The 20,653-nt window shown below is 52.7% G+C and overlaps 1 protein-coding gene across 1 annotated transcript in view; it reads right to left on the bottom strand.

The window, feature by feature from the left end:
* Positions 1 to 6,564: 6,564 nt before the first annotated feature.
* ITPR1 (inositol 1,4,5-trisphosphate receptor type 1) overlaps positions 6,565 to 20,653 on the bottom strand; it is a 158,540-nt gene continuing 144,451 nt past the window's right edge. The window contains exons 61-62 of the mRNA XM_088061743.1: positions 12,668 to 12,829; positions 6,565 to 7,930 (exon numbers count right to left, since the gene is read on the bottom strand). Of these exons, the coding sequence (XP_087917869.1) occupies positions 7,841 to 7,930; positions 12,668 to 12,829 (252 nt within the window). The 3' untranslated portion in view covers positions 6,565 to 7,840. The remainder of the gene's footprint in view (positions 7,931 to 12,667; positions 12,830 to 20,653) is intronic.

The raw sequence follows: 20,653 nt of genomic DNA, 5'->3' as shown, positions 1-20,653 counted from the left end.
CTGGCTGCCTGCCACCAGGGCTTTCCTGCTCCCTGGAGTCACCCGAGCCTCTGATTCACGCTGTCTGCTCCTGCACGAGTTCATGCACCACCTCTGGGCTTTTGGTTCAGGAAAATTGTGTGTTCTGCCTGTTTATATTTTCACTGCATAAAATGTGGGGTTTGGCACAGGCCGAGGGTAACCCTGGTCTTCCAGAGACAAACTGGGAGAGAGGGGAGGGGGCAGCACTGTGGGTACTGTACAAGCTTGTAATCTCCCCTCTTGCTTTACAGTTCCAGTTACTCAGAATTAGGGTGAGGATGTGGGTAAGGAGCAAGATTTTCTGCTATAGCCATGTCAGACTGAGTACTAGACCCACAAAAAAAACTAGGAACTAGGCTTAGAAAAGATCTGAAAAGCAAAAATCCGAGAGTTTATGTTCTTACCTTGTAGGCATCCACTCAGGCCCTGAGTTTGGGGTCTCAGTTCTTAGGCAGGCTATGGGGAGAGAAGGGTGGGTGTATGTGGAAGGCAGGAGATTCTGGCACAGGGCTGTAGCCTCTGGTCAGCACTGAACACACTTCCAGCTGCTTTTCTGTGCTGGAGTCACAGCTGGGAGCTCTGCCCAGGGCGAGGTGGGAGCAAAGCGCAGTATGCACTGGGCAGCAGCCTGGAAGAGCCAGGTAAAAGCTTTAACTAGCAGGATGTCCCTGAGATAGGAGCTGCTTCATTCTTCCTTGGATGCTTATTCCTTCAAACCCCTCCCCAGGCGAGGGGATCCTGCAGCCCACAGCCTTGCTATCCATGCCTGCTCCAGGCAACAGCCAAGGATTTTTATTCTCTCCACCCCAGCCCTGTGCATCTGTGCCAATGGTGAGCAGTAGCTGTTGGTAGAGCATTCCCTTAATAAATGGATTGCTGTGTCTGGGCTGGTACACGGTGGCTCCTTCAGGGCCATCCATTCATCCCAGACATCCTTTGCACTGCTGCCCTTGGCTCCGTGCAGGAAATTTTCACAGGGCCAGGAAGAAGCGTAGGAGCGTCCGTGATGACACTGGCATCAGAGGGCTGCGAGGAACCTGCCTTTCCATCTCTTCCCAGCATTTACATTGAGCAGGTTTTGGAGGCCACCATTTCCTTCTATTCCTCCTACTTCCTAATTTTAGGGAAAAAAGGGAACAAGCTCTGGTTGCCAACCACAAACACACACCTTTGGGAGAGAGGCTCCTGACGCAGCAGAGCAGGATGTCTGCACATTCAGGAGGAGCCCATCAGCAGCATTTCCCTGTGGATGACTCATCCTGCCCGGCCAGCCCTGCCTGTTTGAGGTTTTCCATAGTCCTGGCTTCTTCCAGACTTGGGGATGTCTCCAGGGTGACTCTGCATTTCCATGCATTTTGGGTTTAAACAGCTTAATTCCCTCATCAGCTCCAGATCTGTGGACACAATCCAGGTTGCTCTCTGCAGAAGTCTGCTGGCTATTGAGGTGACCTTTTGTACCAGAATGAGATTCACTGGCAGCAAAAATTAAATTAAAGGCAACAAGTACATTTATCAGCAAAGGCAGTCGGCCACAGGGCCACATTGCAAAGGTCTACACCAAATTTAGCATCACATGGAGATGAAGATGTGGGGAAGTTTTCCCATCACTTTGGGGCTGGACACTGGGAGATACTCTGTGATTTGGGTCTTACAGGTAGTTATGCTACTGCCCAACCACATGTTGCACCAGAGGAGGTTTAAATCAGATGTTAGGGACATTTTTTCACAGAAGAGGTTGTAAAGCATTAGAAGGTGCTGCCCAAGGAAGTGGAGGAGTCACCATCCCTGTAAGTGCCCCAAAAAACCTGTGGAAGTGGCATTGAGGACATGGTTTAGTGATGAACATTGGGGCAGGGCTGGGTTGATCATTGACTTGATGATCTTAAAGGTCTTTTCCAACCTTAACGATTCTATGATTCTACTTGATTATAACAGTTCTTTGGTTTGTGAATAATGAATCATCCTGTGATTAAATTGATGCAAAAACCACCCGTGGTGTGTAAATAGAGGCAAGCTGGAGTTTTTAGCTCCTTTTGGGGTTGCTAACACCGAGGAGATAGAATTTTCTTCCTGGAATGTGATTGTACATGATGTTTGCACCCATCATTCATAAGGAAAAGTTTCTTACAGATTTAACAGATTGTGTTTCCATCTCTGCTGCGTAAGAACAGTGTTATGGACACAAGCGAAATGGAAATCATAACACAGCATCTCCACTATTTTAAGAGTCATATTGGAACACATGGAACAGAGATGGAATTCCACTCTTCGCTGCCTTCAGATTTGGTGTTCTGTGTATTTACTTAGCGCTAGAAAAGGAAAGTGAAAACAAACCCCAGCCTCAATAAAGCCCAGGAACAGGCTTTGCTCCTGCCCATTCCCTTGGGACCAGGCACCGTTTCCAGGCAGTGGAAGGGCTCTGGGCAAGCGAGGGCTGCAAAGTCATTCCTGAGATGAGACAAGAAAGGAGAAAAAAAGGGCTGAGAGTCAGGGTGAGAGGAGCCAGCTGAGGAGCACTAATGGGTGAGAAAGGCGAGAGCCAGGTCTGAGGGATGGATGGCAGTCCTTCTGGGGCTGCCTGGAAATGGCTCTGGCTGTTCCTGCTCCTTGGGGCTCCTGGGGAAGCACCTGCCTCGAGGCAATTTATCCAGCTGTCAGCATGTTCTCACACAGACTCTGGATGCATCCCAGCACTGGGACTCCAGCTGCACACAGGGTGCTTTTCCCATCTCCTGGTTATTGTTGAATTTCAGGCTTTTTTCCTTTGTTGTACTGGCTCAAACTGCTCCTGTTTCTCCCATGGAGACCTGAAAACAGGGAGAAGGTTTGGGCACTTCCACACCAGCAGTCAAGCTCTAAATCAATCAGATTTTCTTTCTTTCTTATTTTTTTTTCCTGCGAACTTCTCTGCGCAATTCCAGCTGCATCTCCTGAGTTACTCTGATTCCATCCAGAGTAATTCTTTAATTCTTTTCCTTACACAGCTTCAGTTCCAAGTGTGCCCCTCACACACGTAACTGCAGCAAGGCAGCCAGGACTGGGCAGGCTGCTCTGATCCAAGTGTCCGCTGTGGCATCTCCTGAATGCACGTCACAATATCGGGGTGACTAAGCACACTGGCAGTGGTGTGCAGTGGCATCTCTAGAGCACTGCTCTATATTTGTCTTTCCTTCCTCTGTTTGTGTCGGTTTAAAAGGAAAAAAGCGGGTTCAAGCTACGTGCTGACAAGATTTGGCGATTCTGGATGGCAGGAGGGGTACGAGGCTCAGCGCAGCGAGTACTGGAAAGATATTTGTCACTGCAGATTCTGCTTGTCATATGCAGAGATGACATACAGATCTCCCTCTGACAGATTGATAGTCATTCCGAGATGCATCCACCCACAAAAACCACAGACATGCTGCTTGACTCAAATCTTGACTTTAACCACAACTTTGTGATGCAAAACTGGTGGAGTTTTTGGTACTTTTTGTTAAAAATGAAATCTTTATAGGGGTTTTCCAGCATCCTTGCTAGTTACTAAAAACAAACCAACATCAGCCTACTGGATGGGACAGCTCAGTTTACTCGTGGGTGGTTTTGACATTCAGCTCATTAACATGTTTAGTCTGAAAGAAGGTTGGAAAGGTAGTAAATAAAAAATTGGATGGAGAAGTACAGCATCTCTCCAGAAGCTCCTCCTTATGTCGCAGTGACAATGCCAGTTTCACTTAGAAGGACTATTTGTCCCAGTTCTACTCCAAATATCCCCAGCTCGTCCCGAGCCAGCTCCCAGCCCGGTCAGTGTGTTTGGAGGAGTAAATGCACCGTGCTGAGTGTAAAGGTTACGCTCCGTGCTGGCCGGGGCCAGGGAAATTCACAGCTCGGCACGGAACTTCCAGCGCGGCGTGGGAGAACGCTGGCCCTCAGCCAGGGGTCTCCCAGGAAAACAGGGAGCCACCCCAGCATGAGCTTACAGCCCCTTTGTGTCCCCTGCTGGGGAAGGCACTGGACATGGAAGTGGCTCTGGCCGTGGTGGCTCCACAGGCATCCCCCGGGACCTCCAGTGCGCTCCTGCCCTGGGATGGCCACGATGGAGCAGGGATGTGGGAGCAGGTGATCCCTTCCCACCTGACCCATTCTGGGATCGGATGTGCGCCTGGAATTGCAGCCAGCGGATCTGCAGAGCACAGAGAACACACATGGCAGCGTCCTCAGCTGCTTACGTTGGGAACGGGAAAGGGAAAGTGCTCCAATGAAGTTTCTCTTGTTCGGAAATACAATGGGCAATTTAAAACCCCTATTAGGCGTGAGAGTAGGAGCATTTCCGAGGGGGATTGTTCTATGGAGCTGTATTATGACTTCCCCGATATCAATCAAGCCCCCATTATGTAACGAGGTCTCCATCACACGCGCCCCAGTGCGAGGCCCCGCCGCGAACACCGAGGCTGCAATCCCGGCTCCTTTGTCCTGCCCTCCGCCAATTTGCTGCAAAATTGAGGATGAGCCTTGAATTTGCCATTGTGGCGGTGCTGGGGCCGCGGCTGTGCTTTCAGAGCAGTTATTTGCATTGCCTTGATTAGCATGTCACCTGCTTCATTAGCGGAGAAAAGGCTCCTCCGTGCACTCAGCCAGTCATGCAAATTGAGGAATTCACGGAGATCCTTCCCCTCTAGGGCTTTCCATTACTAGCAGAATTGGTAGATTCAGTTTGGTTCTTCCTCTTCAGAAGGTCACTTTGATTTCCACCTCCACATGGAAATTCTTATTTAAGAGACCAAGTAATCGTGGTCTCAAACTTTAGCATCCAGCAGTCCCACTTAATGAAACGTGATGCCAAAGGAAAACCCAGGTGTGTGCAGGGCAGGTGGAACCTCCCTGGTTTCAATCTAATCCTTAAACCAACAGCCATCTGTCTGTCACCCAGTCATTAATTTTACTGGATGTCAGCGATGTGTTTTTAGAGCCAAAAAGCTCCTTCCTGTGCAGGACCTAAACTTACATTACAGATGCCTCTCTCGGGTTTTGGGGGGGGTTTCCACTTGAGAGTCCAACAATTGTGAATAAAGCTTTTTGTGATGTCAGAGATACTCAGCTTTTGTGGAAAGGAGTACCCCAAATGGGGAAGTTAAGCAGATCCCTCACACAGCTTTTCTCTGAGATCAGGAAGTTGCCATGGGGCACCAGGTCTCAATCCAGAACGGGAAAGTCCTAACACAGATTTGACCTTGGAAGCTGCAGGGACAGAGCCACCCCCAGCCCCAGCAGGGTTTTGGCCATTCTCTGCCTCTGCTGGCACAGCTGTGATACAGCCAGAATGAAAAATAATAATAAAAAAAGCTTAGAAAACCCGAGAGTGAAAAAAGGAAAAAAGTGTTAAATGTCACTGCAGAAATGAATCTGAATGACCTGTTTGTGGGCTGAGGGGAGGAAGAGTCACCTGCCTCTGCTGACCAGGTGACACAGCCTCTGCTCAGGCTGGGGACACAGTGTGACCTCCCGAGCCGTGTGTGCCACTCCTGGAACCACCCAGCATCCCGGGGCGGTGGCTGTGCTCTGCTTCTCCTGCTGCAGCTGCACCCGAGGGACAGAACCTCCCTTTTTGCATCTCCCCAAGCTCCTGGGAGGGCAGAGCCGCAGTGAGCAGCGGGTTCCACCCCACTGCTCTGACACGGATCACGGAGCAGGGCTGTGCCAGCGCTCACCGCGCTCCTGCCTTTTTAAGGTAAAGATGAAGCAACAGCGCACATCCTCAGGGTGCCCTCTCAGGCTGTGCTCAGCCCTCTCACCTGACTGCCAGGGGCTCCGGGAAGCCTGACAGATTTGTGTGTCTGCTTCTCCCTGGATGGCAGGAGGGGAAGGAGTGAGTCAGGTACATGTCTCTGCTGCTCGGGGAGAACACAATCCTGCTCCTCCAGCGCGCCACGCCGGCGGCAGCCGCAGCGCCGCGCTCCCTCTGCGCACACCTTGCTGCAGAGGGGAAGACAGATTTGCCAGGAGATATATATGGAAATACATGTGATTAAGGAGTCACAATCTCACCGATAAATCTGGCTGGGAGACTGCTGGTCAGGCTGCCCTCCTTCCTCTCTCCCGCTGAGCTTTCCTGATGACCCGAGCTCGGGACACGCACCCTCCTCAGACGGTTGTGTGCACTTACCAGATTCAAGATGATTAATTGTACCAGGTAGTTCCTGCTACATCTTAATCAAATACACATAATCAGCAACGCTCCTGTGCACACGATGCTTGGAGCTGGAGGGGTTTTTAACTCTCACATGCTCCACTGACAGCCACAAACCTAAACTAGCAGTGGGGAGAGTGTGAAGTATCCCAGCCCCGGGTGACTGCAGGGGAAGTTCCCTGGGTGCCAGTGCCTCTCACTGCTGGAGGAGGGACATGCTCTGGTTTTAAAGAAATCCACCTCTACCCCTCTGGGAAAAGCCCCATCCTTACCTGCCAGGCCCCTGTGACACCACATCCCAGGACACAAGAGTGTGACAGAACACAGAACTGCCACACATCACCTTGGAGGGGACACAAACCACCAGCAGCCTCTGACCGTAGAGTATTTTGCATCATTTATTTAAATACCTATATTTATGCATTTACAAATTTTCATAGCTCTGTCTGTAGCTTTTTTTCTTTTTTTTTTTCTCTTTTGTAGACAGTATTGCAGAGAAGTCAGCTTCTGTAAAATGAGGTCCATGTATAAAACTATGCAGCGGATTGGAGGAAAAAAAACAACCAAACAACAACCTGACAAGTTTCCTTTCACACTCTGGAGAATCAGAAACCAAAGAAAGTGGCCGAATGAAAGGGGACAGGGAGAGGAAGGGGTGGGACAGAGCAGCCTCAAACCAGTGGCTCTCACACAAGCATTACACACATCAGTGCTCAGCTACAGGACACGTTTCAGTCGGTGCAGCGCCTGTTTGCTAAAGCTTTAGCAGGCACGTAGGTCTCTAATGAAAAAATAGAAGGAGAGGATCCTACACACTGAGAATGCAAAGCCTGGACAGCCTCAGCTCGGTCCTGGGAGACTGCACCGACTCGCCAGCAGTGCATCCTCATTCCAAACTTCATTTTGCATAAAAAGTTCCCTTTAAGAAATCTTAGCATTTAAAAAACCCAACCCGGTGTCTGAGCCCTTCTAGCCTCAGCACTCTAAAGAAATCTCTTGAAAAATACCTCCTGCTTTCCTCACTCGGAAGCTTCAAAATAACATTTTGCTTTAATCGATACCAATTGAACAGCTCACGGAGTCCCAGCGTCATCCCTGGGAGGAAGAGGCAACAAATATGGCATTGCAAGATATTTACACACGTGGTACAAAAATGTCCAAGGGTATGAAAAAATCACCAGTTACACAATTTTGCAGCAGCCTCATTTACACCTGTAATTTTATACCATTTATTACATTGTACTAACACACCAGATCCAAAGATGTGCACTCCCTTTAGGACATTCAGGAGTTCCAAATATATTGTGATTGCATAATTCATATTGCACAATTGTATAAAAACATAAATACTAGCTATTCTATTCTTTTTTTTTTAAATACAAAATACATGTCACATAGTCAAATAATCTTTTCAAGTGCAATTCAGGTGCTCTCTTAAGTCCTTCCAAGGAAAAGGCAATTTTGATAGTTTTGGCACAAAGTTTAACCTCTGTCCCGTGCCAACAGCTCTAATCACAATCCACACGCCCCCAGCTTGATAGAGTAGCAGTCATGTACATCTAAGTATAAAACCAGGGTATTTACAGGATGCACAGAAGGTCGAGGGAGCAGCCCCCGGGCCGGGGATGGTCCCGGAGGGGCCGTGTCCCTCCCAGCTCAGGCTGGCTGCTGCTGCAGGTTCACATTCATGGGCGGGGGGTGTCCAAGGAGACCGATGCGCTGCTTCTGCTTCCTCTGCTCTGTCATCTGGAAAATTAACAAGTTTGCTCATTAGGCCTCGGCTCTTCCTGTGCGTCAGCTCGCCCAAGGGCCTGTTGTGCTCGGTGTTTGCTCCGGAGCGCCGGCTCCAGCCCAGTCCGTGTGCCCGGGCACTGCTGGGCCAGGGACGCTGCAGCCTGCAGAGAGCTCCTGGCAGGAATTCCCTGCAACCCGTCCAGCACAGACAGAGGGGGTGGAAAAAGGGGCGAGCCCTGCTCTCAGGCTGGGAATACCCTTGCCTTTGCTGGAAAAGACTGAGCACTCCCCGCTCTCATCCGGAGCGAGCCAAGAGCCCTCCCCATCTGCCAAGGCAGCATTTAACCAGCTCACTGCCACACACCCCCAAAGTCAGCATTCCCCATCTGCTGCCCGGTAATTAAATAATGTTTCTCCTGATCGGTGAACCGTGAATGGAAAATGGATCACTGTTTGTTATTACTGATATTGAGAAATGGCCACAGTCCAATGGCTCCACTCTGTTTTCTTGAAACTTTGGGAGGTTTCTGCAAGTTACATAAGCCATGTAAGGAATGACTCTGGCTGGGCAGGAGCAAACAGCTGGATCCCACAGCTGGATCCCACAGCTGGATCCCACAGCTCCTACTGCGCTGTGGAGGAGCCGACACTGGGATGGCTCACAGGGAACACCAGGACAGCGCCTCATCCCTGCACCACCGAGGGCACCTGGGCTCCCCCAGAGCCCCCTCAGGGCTCAGCACACGATCCACGCTCCCATCCTGCTCCTGCTGCTCCTTCCAGCCACATCCACCATTTAGCTTCTCCAGCTTTTGCTGTCTAGTGACAAACGCCAGCCAATGTCACTGCTCGTGGCAGCAGGAGAAGGGAGGTGCCGTGGACACGTTTGGTTCATTTGTGACACACTTGGGATCAATGAATTGTTAAACTGGATAAGACCTCTAAGATCAAATCCAACAGTCAGCCCAGCCCCACCACCAGAGTCACCACTAAACCACTGAGTGCACCTGTTTAAAAGCCCAGTTTCAGCAGATGGAGTTTCCCAGCTGGTGCAGGGTATCCTGGTGGCCGGCCAGCAGCTGACCTCGGGTCTGGAGCTCTCTGTGGGGACCGGGATTGCTCCAAGGCTCCTCCACAGCCCGCAGGCCGGACGTGCTGCACACCCCACACCTCTCTGTGTGTCCAGTGGCACTCCTTTAACTCCCTGAACCGCCAGGAAAAGGCTGAAACACCATCATTCCTCTTGAAACCATAATTAAGCTTGACCTCAGCGCAGCACTTGCTCACTGCCTGGCCCAAGGGGAGGCAGAGCTGCTGCTCTCCCTTTCCCCAGGGCTGCCCGCAGCCTCCCAGGCCAGGACACACCTCCTGCTCCTCTGCACAGCTGCTGGAATTCTCTCCACAAAAAGCTTCTGATGCTTCACAGGGAATGGGAGCAGAAGGAGAGAGGTCTTCCCAGAGCTCTCTGAACACACACGCAATCCCTGCTGAACCTGAATGTTAAACTGCTTCTAAGATAACCCACACGTGGAAATTCAGAGAGGCCACAAGGACTCGGCTTAAAAATGCCCCTTGACATTAATTATCTTCACTGAGCAAACCAGGAGTCACAATTTCACACTGCCAATAAACTGATTCAGAGGACACATGGAATAAAAATGGAAAGAAAGAGGAATAATGAAAAGGGACTGTAGGGGATATTTTTCAGGCTGGGTAGAAAAGGGATGGTGCACCCTGCTGCAGGTGTTTGTAGAAGATGTAGCTTTAAAAAAAGGGAAGAATAAAGCATCCAACCATAAATAAGAGGGAGAAATGCAATTTTAGTGTCAATGCAGAACATTATTAATCCTGCACGATGCTTAATGCTTGTGTGGAGGGCCCAGGGCTGCAGGAGGGAGCAACTTCTTGCCATTACATTTACTGCAGAGTGAATCTCCTGCAGCAGCTTTCCAGTGCCAGCACGCCTGGGCTAAGAGGCCATAAAAGCCATGCACAGCGAATCCTCAGGGAGCTGCCAGGCCCTGGATTGTGCTGACAGGACCCAAACACTGCCCAAGGGGTCCCCCGGGGTTCAGCTGAGCCAGGCTGGGCTCCCCAATGACGCCTGGGACTGCTGGAGGCTCCCAAGGCTATGGAGAGTTGGAGCCGCCTCCGGGAACGGGACAGGAGCAGGGACAGGAGCAGGGACAGGAGCAGGGACAGGAACAGGGACAGGGGCAGGAGCAGGGACAGGAGCAGGGACAGGAGCAGGGACAGGGACAGGAGCAGGGACAGGAGCAGGGACAGGAGCAGGGACAGGAGCAGGGACAGGAGCAGGAGCAGGGACAGGAGCAGGAGCAGGGACAGGGACAGGAGCAGGGACAGGAGCAGGGACAGGAGCAGGGACAGGAGCAGGGACAGGAGCAGGGACAGGAGCAGGGACAGGAGCAGGGACAGGAGCAGGGACAGGAGCAGGGACAGGAGCAGGGACAGGAGCAGGGACAGGAGCAGGAGCAGGGACAGGGACAGGAGCAGGAACAGGGACAGGAGCAGGGACAGGAGCAGGGACAGGGACAGGAGCAGGGACAGAGGCAGGAGCAGGGACAGGAGCAGAGGCAGGAGCAGGGGCAGGGACAGGAGCAAGGACAGGGACAGGGACAGGAGCAGGGACAGGAGCACAGGGACAGGAGCAGGGACAGGGACAGGAGCAGGATCCCACTGGACAAGGGGGCTGCTGGCAGCTGAGCCAGCCCGAGCCACACCTGCAGCTCAGGGGTCTGTCCCCACCAGGGCCCGGCCCCAGGAGCGATGCTCGCACTCAGTGACACCGGAGGAGGTGCTGGGAAGGATTTCTGGGTGATTACATCGAATCCCCTGCTGCTGCAGACAATTATGGTGTAATCTTTTCGCACAGAATTAAAGTGATCAGGATTTTAATGGCTCTTGGTGCACTTTGGGGAAGCAGGCGGGCTGGAACTCGGCTTCTAATAATTAGAGTCTCCAGAAACCTAACGAGCTTGAAGAGCAAATGAATGAGAGGTTTTCCCTTTATTTAATTACAAGAAAATAAATACAAATAAAAATTCCCCGAGTTAGTTCCTTTCCTGGAGACAGTTCCTGATCAGGAGGAGGGATATACTGGCTTTGTCACATAATTGGAGCATCCTGCATCTTCAGCAGGGCTCTCAATAATGGTACTTAGGGGAATTCCTAAAAGCTATCACCACATTAATGAAGCTGGTTTCCTCTCTTGCTTTTATAGTCAAACAGCTCTCTAAAAGCTAAACCCTTCATTCTTATTTTCACAAAGAGCGAAGAAGGGTTTTAGTGCTTGGTCAGCCAAGAGGGCTGCGAGCTTCAGAAGAAATGTGAGTGTGTCGTGAGGCAGCGGCCGTGGGGAGGCTCCTGTGCCTGCAGAGCCCTTGGAGTCAGAGCCTTCAGCAGGGAGACACATGGGGAGGGATAATTGTTTCCAGGCAAAACAGCCAAACCACTGCCCGGCAAGAATTAAAGCCCAGACAAAAGAGCAACTGCCTCTGCCCTCCATCCTCAGCCCAACTGGAGCAAGGGGCTCTGTGGAACCGTGCCTGAGAACTAATTACAGCCTGGGGCAGCGAGGCTGTCAGCTCCCAGGCCCCCACATTAATCCCTTCCTTGCCTCCACAGGGTGCTGGGACAGGGCCCAGCTCCAGCCCGAGTGCAGAGCGTGATCGGAAGGCAGGAGCCGGATCTTGGGCAGGGCTGGCTGCCAGGGCCTCCTGACAGAGGAGGGCTCTGTGGAGACCCCCAGCCAGCCCAGCAGAGCCAGGCAGCAGGGATGGGATCGGTGCTGGGAGAGGAACTGACCCAGGGCTGCTGGGCCACTCCTGCCCTGGGCAGCTCCATCCACCACCCGGGTGCAAGTCAGCAATTAATCTTACCCAGTGCCAGTACCGACATACATTCACTAATTGAACCATCTGGCTCAGGTTATTAATGCACAGAGATTAGCAGCCACCACAAACAGCGGCAGCTTTCCCTGTTCCCTCCAGTTTGGCTGGAATCCCCGTGGACAACACCAGCTAAAGCCCTGCTGCCTCTGCCTTTCACAAAGCCATGGCTGGGGCTGGGCTGGGCACCACCCCATGATGCCCTCCAGCCCAGCCAGGGCCAAGCAGCTCTTGCTGCAGAGAAGCTGCTGCACCACAAAAACACCATGAGCTCCGTGGAGCGCTCACCAGCGCTGCAGCAGCTGCGCTTGGCGCAGTGCAAACACCTCCTGGGGATGTGTGTGCTGCAGGCTGAGGGTGGCAGCAGCCAAATCACATCTGCACAGCAGCACAGAGGGAGCAGCACCGCCAGGAACCACCCGAGTGCTCCTCCAGTTTCTCGGTGGGTTTTGAGGTGCACACAGTGACACAGCCCTTGTGTCGGTGTCACACCCCTGGCTGACAGGATCGCGCTCAGCTCTTTGGGTTACAACCCCAAACAACAACAACAAGAACAACACAGGCTCCCTGCACCAGCCAGGGCTGACTGAAGTTAACTCTGGTGATGTTTCTAACACAGGTTTTCCCTTTCTGATGTGGCACTTTGGAACTCGCCAGTTGGGTCAGCACCAGGCAGCTCAGCTGGAGCACGGGGCTCTGGGGGAACTTCTGGTTTGTTCAGCTCTTCCCTAACCACGAGTTCCTCTGGGAAAGCTCTCCCTGGGGTCTGCAGAAACCATGGAGCTGCAGAAGCCCAGCAGGAGCTGTGTGCCACCCATCACAGTGTGGGGCCACTCCTTACCTGATCCTTGAGCTCTGAGAGCTGCCCAGAGAGGTTGGTCACGAGCTTCATGGTGGACTCCAACTTCTCCTGCAGGTTCCTCAGCTCGTTCTGCTCTCCCTCCGAGTCGCTGCTGACCAGTGACATGGCCCTCATCCGGGGGAACCAGTCCAGGTTTCTCTCCTGAGGATCACACAGCAGGGCACAATTAGCACATGAAAACCTGCCCCGGGAGCACAGCACAGCCAGCTCTGAGGGATATTCCTGGGATGCAGCAGCTCTGTACTTATCTGCAGTTATCTGCACTTGCATCTCACTGGAAACTTTGCAAAGTGCCAGCCCGAGGCACTGCTGGGAATTGGGGCTGCTCAGTGCTGGGGTTCCCTCTCCAGCTACTCACTGTCCCCAGCCCTTGCTCCCTCTCACACACCTCAGGATAAATGCTCAAACACTGGACATTAAACCAGCCCAGGTTTCACATCTGGACTCAGCATTTCTCACTGCTAGAAATTCACTGCCATCCTACAATCTTTTCATTTGTGTTTGAGGAAGATTTTCTGCTTTTTTTGGTCAAGCAAAGCTTGGCTGTGCTCTCTGATAAAAGAAACCAAGTTCTACCTAAAAATTCTTCCATAGCTGAAATACTTCCTTTTTACTGAAAAAGAGAATCATATTTTGAGTGTCTGGTTCAGGCTAGAATGTGGGATAGCAGTATTACAAAGCATTGCCTGTAGAGTTTTCCTTCAGCCATACAAGTTCTCTCATATTCCATGTTTAAGTTACAGTCAGGAATGTCACTGGACACACTCTGAGGAGCCTGAACAGTCACCCAGGCACTCGTGTACACGCCAGAGATGTTAAAAATAAAGGCAGGAGCGGAACAGAAAGCCACAAAAGAGGAGGAGGGGTGCACCCCACGTCCTGACACCTTACAGTTCAACATCAAACTGGTTTCCCATCCAGTCTGGTTCTCCTCCCACGCCACAGATAAGCTCTGAAATGGAAGCTGAACTGGGGCTGGCTGAGGTGAGGGTGTGTGTGCTCCCACAGGTGACACAGCTGGGGAGGTTCAGACACACCAGGGTCACTGCATTAACACCAAGGGATGCACTTAATCAAAAATCAATCAACCCTGCTGATTAACAGCAACCAGAGCTCACCCCACTGTGCTGGCCAGGCTCTTCTCTGGGCTCTCAGCTTGGTTTTACAGCACTGTAAACTCCTGGCTTTTTGTCATTCCCTGCCTGAATCTCCAGCTCCCGCTTCCCTCCATGCTGCCCCATTCCCAGGAGCATCCACCCTGCTTCATCAGGGCTGTGCACCTCTACAGAGAGCTCCAGTCACATCCTCTCTGCAATTCAGATGCGATGCCAAGACTCATCAGCTTAAATTAGCTGCTTGTGATCTGCCTGGAGTTCCCTTTTGCCAGGATGAGAAGGCAGAAAGCAGGCCCTTTCCCATGCAGCCACCACAGCATTCCCACGTGATGCAGAACTGCCAGGAAGGCTGTTTGCTCCTGATCTCTGTTTACAGGGCAGATGGTTTCTGCTAATAAAAGGGAAAAAAAAAAAATCTATGTACAAAAAAACCATGCCTTTACCAAGACAAGTGCCAAAATATTTTGGACTTTAGGAAACGCCAGTCCCACAATTAAGGTTTAATAGTAGGAACAGGCAACACTGCACTGTGTTCTTCCAGCTGTAGTAAAATCCTCATTAGGGAGGAGGGGGCAGCTCAACATTTGTGCTCAGGTGCAGCATCCCCCACCCAGGGAAAACCAACTACACCAACTGTGCTTCTCCCTGATCCTCCAGGGAAGAAACAAGGACAGAGGACAAGGAAAATTAGACTATAATGCAATTTATATTTGCAGATTTGCCTGGACCCTCAGGCTCATGTCCTGAGGTTTCCAGGCAGACACAAGAGCCCTGAAGCTCCTGCCTGCCCCGTTCTTGTTCCAGAAATATTTTCCTTGTTCCCAAAAATGTTTCCAAGGCCATCCCCAGAGCGTTCCCAGGCCCCATCTTTGAGAAGGATGAAAGGGATGAGGGCAGCACCAACTTTCCCTACCTGCAGTGTTTCATAACAAATACCCCAAAGCACTTTCCAACATTGCTCTGCAATTTAAGCCAACGCTGCAGCTGCTGCAGAGGCCGTGACTTGATCGTTCCAGGCCCGGAAGGTGAAATCAAACATCACCCACAGCTTCTGCAGCCTCCTCAGAGCTTCCACACTCGCTGGCTTTCTGAAAGCCCCAGCCCTCAAAGTCGGTAAATCTTGGCTTTGATTTGAAAAAAACCAACAAAGCACCTCTAGTTCTCATACCAAGGTTGAAGGATTAAAACCAAACCATGCTTCACGTGAACTCCAGGGGCTGAGGCAGGGGAAGGCTGAGGACAAGGAGCCACAGCCCTTTGGGCTGGCTCTGAGCTGGGGGACAGGGCTCACAGGTCAGCAGAGCCCTGCTCAGTGCTGACCCACCTGGGAAAGGGTTAACAGGCACCTGGAAGATCCCTGTGCAGGGACAGCCTCAGGGAAGGACCTGGACACCCCCTGCCCACCGTGACTGGGCTGTACTGATCTGCCTCCCTGTTCACAGCTGGTTAGCACCACCAGAATTTATCCCACGTGTCCAGCTGCCACCCCAACAAGGGGTTGTCCACCCAAACAGGCTGGGAGAGCACAGGGAGAGAGGTGCAGATAAATCCCTGTGGATGCAGCAAATGCAGGCACCAGGTAACGCTCCCTGGGCCAGGCTGGTGCTGGGACTCTCCAGGGAGGATGGAGGGAAGCTGCCAGCATGGCAGGACACAGCTCTGCCTTCTTCTTCATCCTGGATTTCACTGGAAACCTTGAGCCTGTTCTCCAGCCTCCCCCAGCCCCGCAGAGAGGAGCTGGATGTGACCAGGCTGCTGACACACCGCCCATCCCTGTCCCTGCTGGGAGTGTGGGGGTGTTTGCTTTCAAATAAATAAATATTTAAGCAGAGCCAGCACCGATGGAACGGAGCAGGAATGCTGAAAGGTCAGGGGATGGTGATCCTGCTGGGCCAGCCTGGCTCCCAGCACTGCCACTCCGGGGTCAATGAAAGATTTATATCTCCATGATCCAGTTTCTGCTGAGCTTCAGCTCAGCCCTGGGGTGCCTTTAAAGATACGGCCTCACATCCCTCTTGGGCTTTGGAGGTGTCTTAGAGGCAGAGTGAGCTGGGAGAGGGGAGCCTGCCCGTGCTCCTGGGCAGCTGCTGGCACCTGCAGACCGATGCCCTTCACAAACTGCCCCAGATCCCGGGCTGCCCTCAGCTCCCTCTGCCCCCAACCCTGGGGTACACCCAGCTCCCATTCCCAGCATCCTGGGGCACACTCAGCTCCCATTCCCAGGATCCTGGGTGCCCTCAGCTCCGTTCCCAGCACAGCCTCCTGTGCTGCAGCAGCCGGAGCGAGCATGGCCGCTGGCGGAAGCTGGCTGACCGCAAGGGCTGGGTTTCTGGTTGCAGCTCTTTTCTAGGTAAAGTTGGAAAAGTCCCTGTTGTAAGGCAAGTAGCAGCGAGTCTCAGACACGGGGGTGAGCATCCCTGCTTGGAAAGGTGAGGAAGAGGAAGCGGTGCTGCGTGAGGCACACGCGATTCATTCTGAGAAGTGCCGGCTCCTCCCGGCTTCTGCCGAAGAGTTGGTTCTGAGAAAGGCTGAGAGGTTCTGAGAGGCACCAGCTCTGCTCCTCCTGGGCAAGGGATGGCAGCTGATGGCTCTCCTCTCCTCTCCAGGGTCTGCATGTATCCAGCTATCCCTGTGCCTGAGTGTTACAGGTGCTGAAGGGATAATTCAACCCTCTCCAAAATAAATCTCTATGGCTGCCATCAGAGCGCTGCCCAGCAGCATCACTTACAGAGTAACAGAATTATTTTGCTTGGAAAAAAACCACCAAGATCATCAAGTCCAAGCTATGCCCCATCCCCACCTTGTCACCCAGCCCAGAGCACTGAGTGTCACATCCAGTTGTTTCTTAACACAAGCAGGGAAAGGTGGCAGCAGCAAATTTCAGTTTCTGTCATGGGAAGTTAAAAATCAGACCCACACAGCTACAAAACAGCTCTGTGCAGCACTCTGAAAATTCATCTGTTTGTTTGTGGTGAGATGGGACTCCTCTTGGGTCTTTCTTGAGCTTCCTGGAAAAATCCCCACATCAGGTTCTCTCTCTGCTGCAAAGGCCTCACCATCACTTCTTCCACACGAGCTGCACTTCTCCCCTCTATAAAAACCAGCACTTGATGGTGTCCCCACTCCACACTCAGAACATTCTCAACTCCTCACGTGCCCCATTGTTGTTCCACAGAAGGCTGATGACATAAGGTTTAGGGTGCAATAACCTCCTTTTCTCTGTTAAAAACCCAAGTGGCACCAAGGGCTGGTGCTGAGCAGGGAACCTGGAACACAGACACCATTCCCAAAGGTGGAGGATGACCATGGCCCTGCAGCCCTGAGACAGCTCTGCTGTGGGTGGCTCACTGGAGCCCAGCCAAGCACCACCCAGCCCGATGGACTGTGGTGATGGCATTCCTGGAGGCCAGGTCCCACCTCCCAAAAGGATGAGGCCACCTCTCCACAGCAGCTCCTCCGGGCTGTCTGGATCCCCGCTGAAGTGGGGCACGTCACTCCTCCACAGCTGGGCAGGACAAGCCATTCCCCAGCAGAGGCCGAGCACAGCTGGTGGCAGTGGCTGCTGTCACCCACGTCCTCTTGCACAAGCGGGGTCACTTGTGGTGATGACTCAGGGCAGCCTCACCCCAGCCCTGGGCCACCTCCTGGGCCCCACGGGGCTTTCTGGTCCCAGCGGTTTGTGTTCCCAGTGCGTCACCCCTTGGTTCCAGGCAGGAGCCTTCCCCCTCTCCAGGGCGCTGGCGCAGCTCCAGGAGCAGGACAGGGCACCCACCCCAGCAGCTGTTTGGGATCCACCCAAAGCCAGCACGTTATGCAAACATCCCATTCCCCAGAACTGGCCCGAAGCCTTTCCTTCTGCTTTCATCCACCCAGGCCTTCCCCATACGCACGCTCAGCCCAAGGGAAACCTCTGCCTGCTCAGCTGGGGCACCAGCCTGACATTCCCAGGTGGTTTATCAGGGAAAACCAAGCACAGGAACATGTGGGGTTCTCCTCCAGCAGCAGGAGGGTTCCCACAGCCCACCCTGGGGCAGCCAGCTCAGACACTCCAGAGAACCCCAGAATGGGTTGGGCTGGAAGGGATCTTAAAGCTCATCTTGTTCCATCCCCTGCCATGGCAGGGACACCTCCCGCTGTCCCAGGCTGCTCCAGCCCCATCCAGCCTGGCCAGGGATCCAGGGGCAGCCCCAGCTGCTCTGGCAGCTGTGCCAGGGCTGGGGAAGATGAGGTTGACCATTCCTTCTCCCAGTGCAGCTCCAGGTTTGCACCAAGGGTGGAACAAGTTCCTCCCAGTGTGAGCCCAAAGCTCAGCCCGTGCCTATGACACAGTGTTTCCAGCAGCCCAGGGCCTGCTGCCAAACACTGCTGACTCTTCCAAGCCTCTGCCATGATTTCTTGTTTAACCCTGTAATTATATTGGCTAACTCCAGCCAGCTATCTCAAGATGCAGCTTGTTGGGAAGTCACCATCCAGCTGAGCGCTGTCAGCTCCAGGTCACACATCCTGACCTCCTTGGTCTTCCTCCTCTCCCAGCTTACAGCAGTATCACGGTGACTGGTAGCCCCAAAACCCCAATTTCCTCATCTGTAACCGAGTCATTTGCACGGGCTGCTCACTCCTGTGTCTGCAGCTGCTTTGCTCAATACTGATATGACAAATCTCTCCTGCTTGACTCTGCCTGAAGTACAGGATTTCCAGGCACAAATGACAGATGAACATGGCTAAGTTTCCAACACTTTCTCAGACTGTAGTTTCACGTACGTATGTCTTTCACCAGTGCTGGAATCATTAAGGGCCTTTTGGAATGCCTTGGGTTGGAAGTCTCATGGTCTGCCCTCGTCACTCCTGTGGGTGCTGCAGTGCAAAGCCAGTCCTGGTCATCTCCAGCTGAACTGGATCTCATGGAGAGCCTGGGACACAGCCACTCCTCAAAGCCATCACCCCTGGTGAATGCCACGTTCCTGCTGGGTTTCAGAGCACAGTGACTGTCCTTGCTGGGAAACTCCCTGGGAAAGGCTTCAAGGCACACTTGCACTTCTGAAAGGATGCAATTTGAAAGCCTGACGCTGACAGAACCTCGTCTTTGCTTACCAGGAGGCTGTGCCTTGGCAGCACTCACTCAAACCCAGAACCAGAAACACTTTCCATTACAGGACAGAGCTTAGGACACCAAGGAAAAAGCCCAATAACGTACTTAAATCCCCAGGTTTGTACACAGAGGTTAACTAAGGTACAAAGGGAAAACTGCAGCCTTCATTTCTATTCCAAATTCCTTTAAGGATATCTGTGCCATCACTCCTATTTGTAAATGATTCCTTTTCAATGACAACACAATCCAGGTTTGGAACTCGGTGCCCTCGATCCAGACATGGGATCTTGGGCAACCGTGACACCTCTGCCTCATTTCTGTAATAAAGGTTGTTAATGACACAGATCCTGCTTGGATTATAAACAGGGGGGAGCTGCAGGAGCTGGTTAGGAAGCTCTGTGCTAAAAGCTTTTCCAAAGCAGCCTTTATTTTCTAATAAGCACATCTGGATGCGCAGCCCCCGACAGCCGTGGCTCGTACCCACACTGCTCAAGGTGCAGAGCAGGGGATGCAGGAGTTGGGCATGCAAATATTTGTCTGTGCTGTGACAGCTGCCTGCAGACAGCTTAGGAGCGCACACAAACCCCGGGTGCCCGTGTGGTTTTCTCTGTGCCGAGCTGCAGAGTGAGAGATTTTACACATTCCAAATGCCTGCACACAGCTGGCTGTGGCACAGCCCTGCCAAGGCCCCGGTGACAGCTGAGCTGCGCTGCCCAGGCTGCCACAGCAACTGCAGGCAAAGGCACAGAGCTCCAGGAGGAATTGTCAGGCCGGGATGGGAAGATAAGACATTTAAATGAACTAATCTGCAGGGAGTTGCACGGAGTTCACATGAGTCATTTGGGTGTGGATGTCAATGTCTGGCCAAGGCGATAAGTGGATCCCCCCACCTCCCACACACAGGGTGTTATTCAGACATCACCTGATCTTCCTGGTGACTGCAGAGCCTCAGAACCGGGGCCTTTGTTCCTGGGAATCACGGCAGGTTCCCTCAGCATCCCTTTGGATAAACCCTGCTCGGAGCACAGAGCCAGCCCCTCTCTCAGTGCCCCTCTGCAGGGACAGAGCCACATCCCTCTTTGGCCAGGAGAGCCAGGGATCATCTCTGCTCCCAGGAGATGTCTCCTCACATCCTGCAGCACTGCCTGTGCCACTCCATTGGTGCTGGGGAGGTGGCTCAGGGATGCACTGCCAAGGGGAGCTGCTGAAGTCCATTTGCCAGGAGGCTGCCAGGGCAGGGCAGGGCAGGGCAGGGATGGCTCAGGGCAGCAGTGGGGTGTGCACAGCTTCCTCCAGCCCACCCCTGCAGCCCCATTCCCTCAGCATCTCCAGCCATTCCCAGCAAAGATTCCTGAGATACCCCGAGTTTTACATCATCTGTCGCAGCAGGCACCCGCTCCCCTCGCTGATGAAAGGAAACATTATCCCTGTTTACAGGGGGAGGAATTCCAGCCTCTATCAGCAGCCTGGACCTGCAGCTACAAGCCCAGGGCAGCCTGGCCCTGCACGGGACTCAACCAAAGCAGTTCAGATTCCAGAGCCACCAACAGCCCCAAACTGGGCCCAGAACAGGGTTATGGGAGGGAGAGTGACAGTGCTGCAAGTTGAGAGTCACAGCAGCACTGTCAGAACAGTTATTACATTTTATTTTACAGAACCCCAGAATCCCAGACTGCTCAGGTCACATCACTGATAGTTTGAATTTTGATTTTTTCACCAGTCTTCAGTGCCCTAAACTCAGCTCTGTTTCCAAGTGTACCT

The sequence above is a fragment of the Pseudopodoces humilis genome, chromosome 13, assembly GCF_049639895.1.
Source record: "Pseudopodoces humilis isolate 2021_Gansu_Grassland_sample_001 chromosome 13, ASM4963989v1, whole genome shotgun sequence".
In the NCBI taxonomy this organism is placed as follows: Eukaryota; Metazoa; Chordata; class Aves; order Passeriformes; family Paridae; genus Pseudopodoces; species Pseudopodoces humilis.
This window is presented reverse-complemented; position numbering and strand designations above follow the sequence as displayed.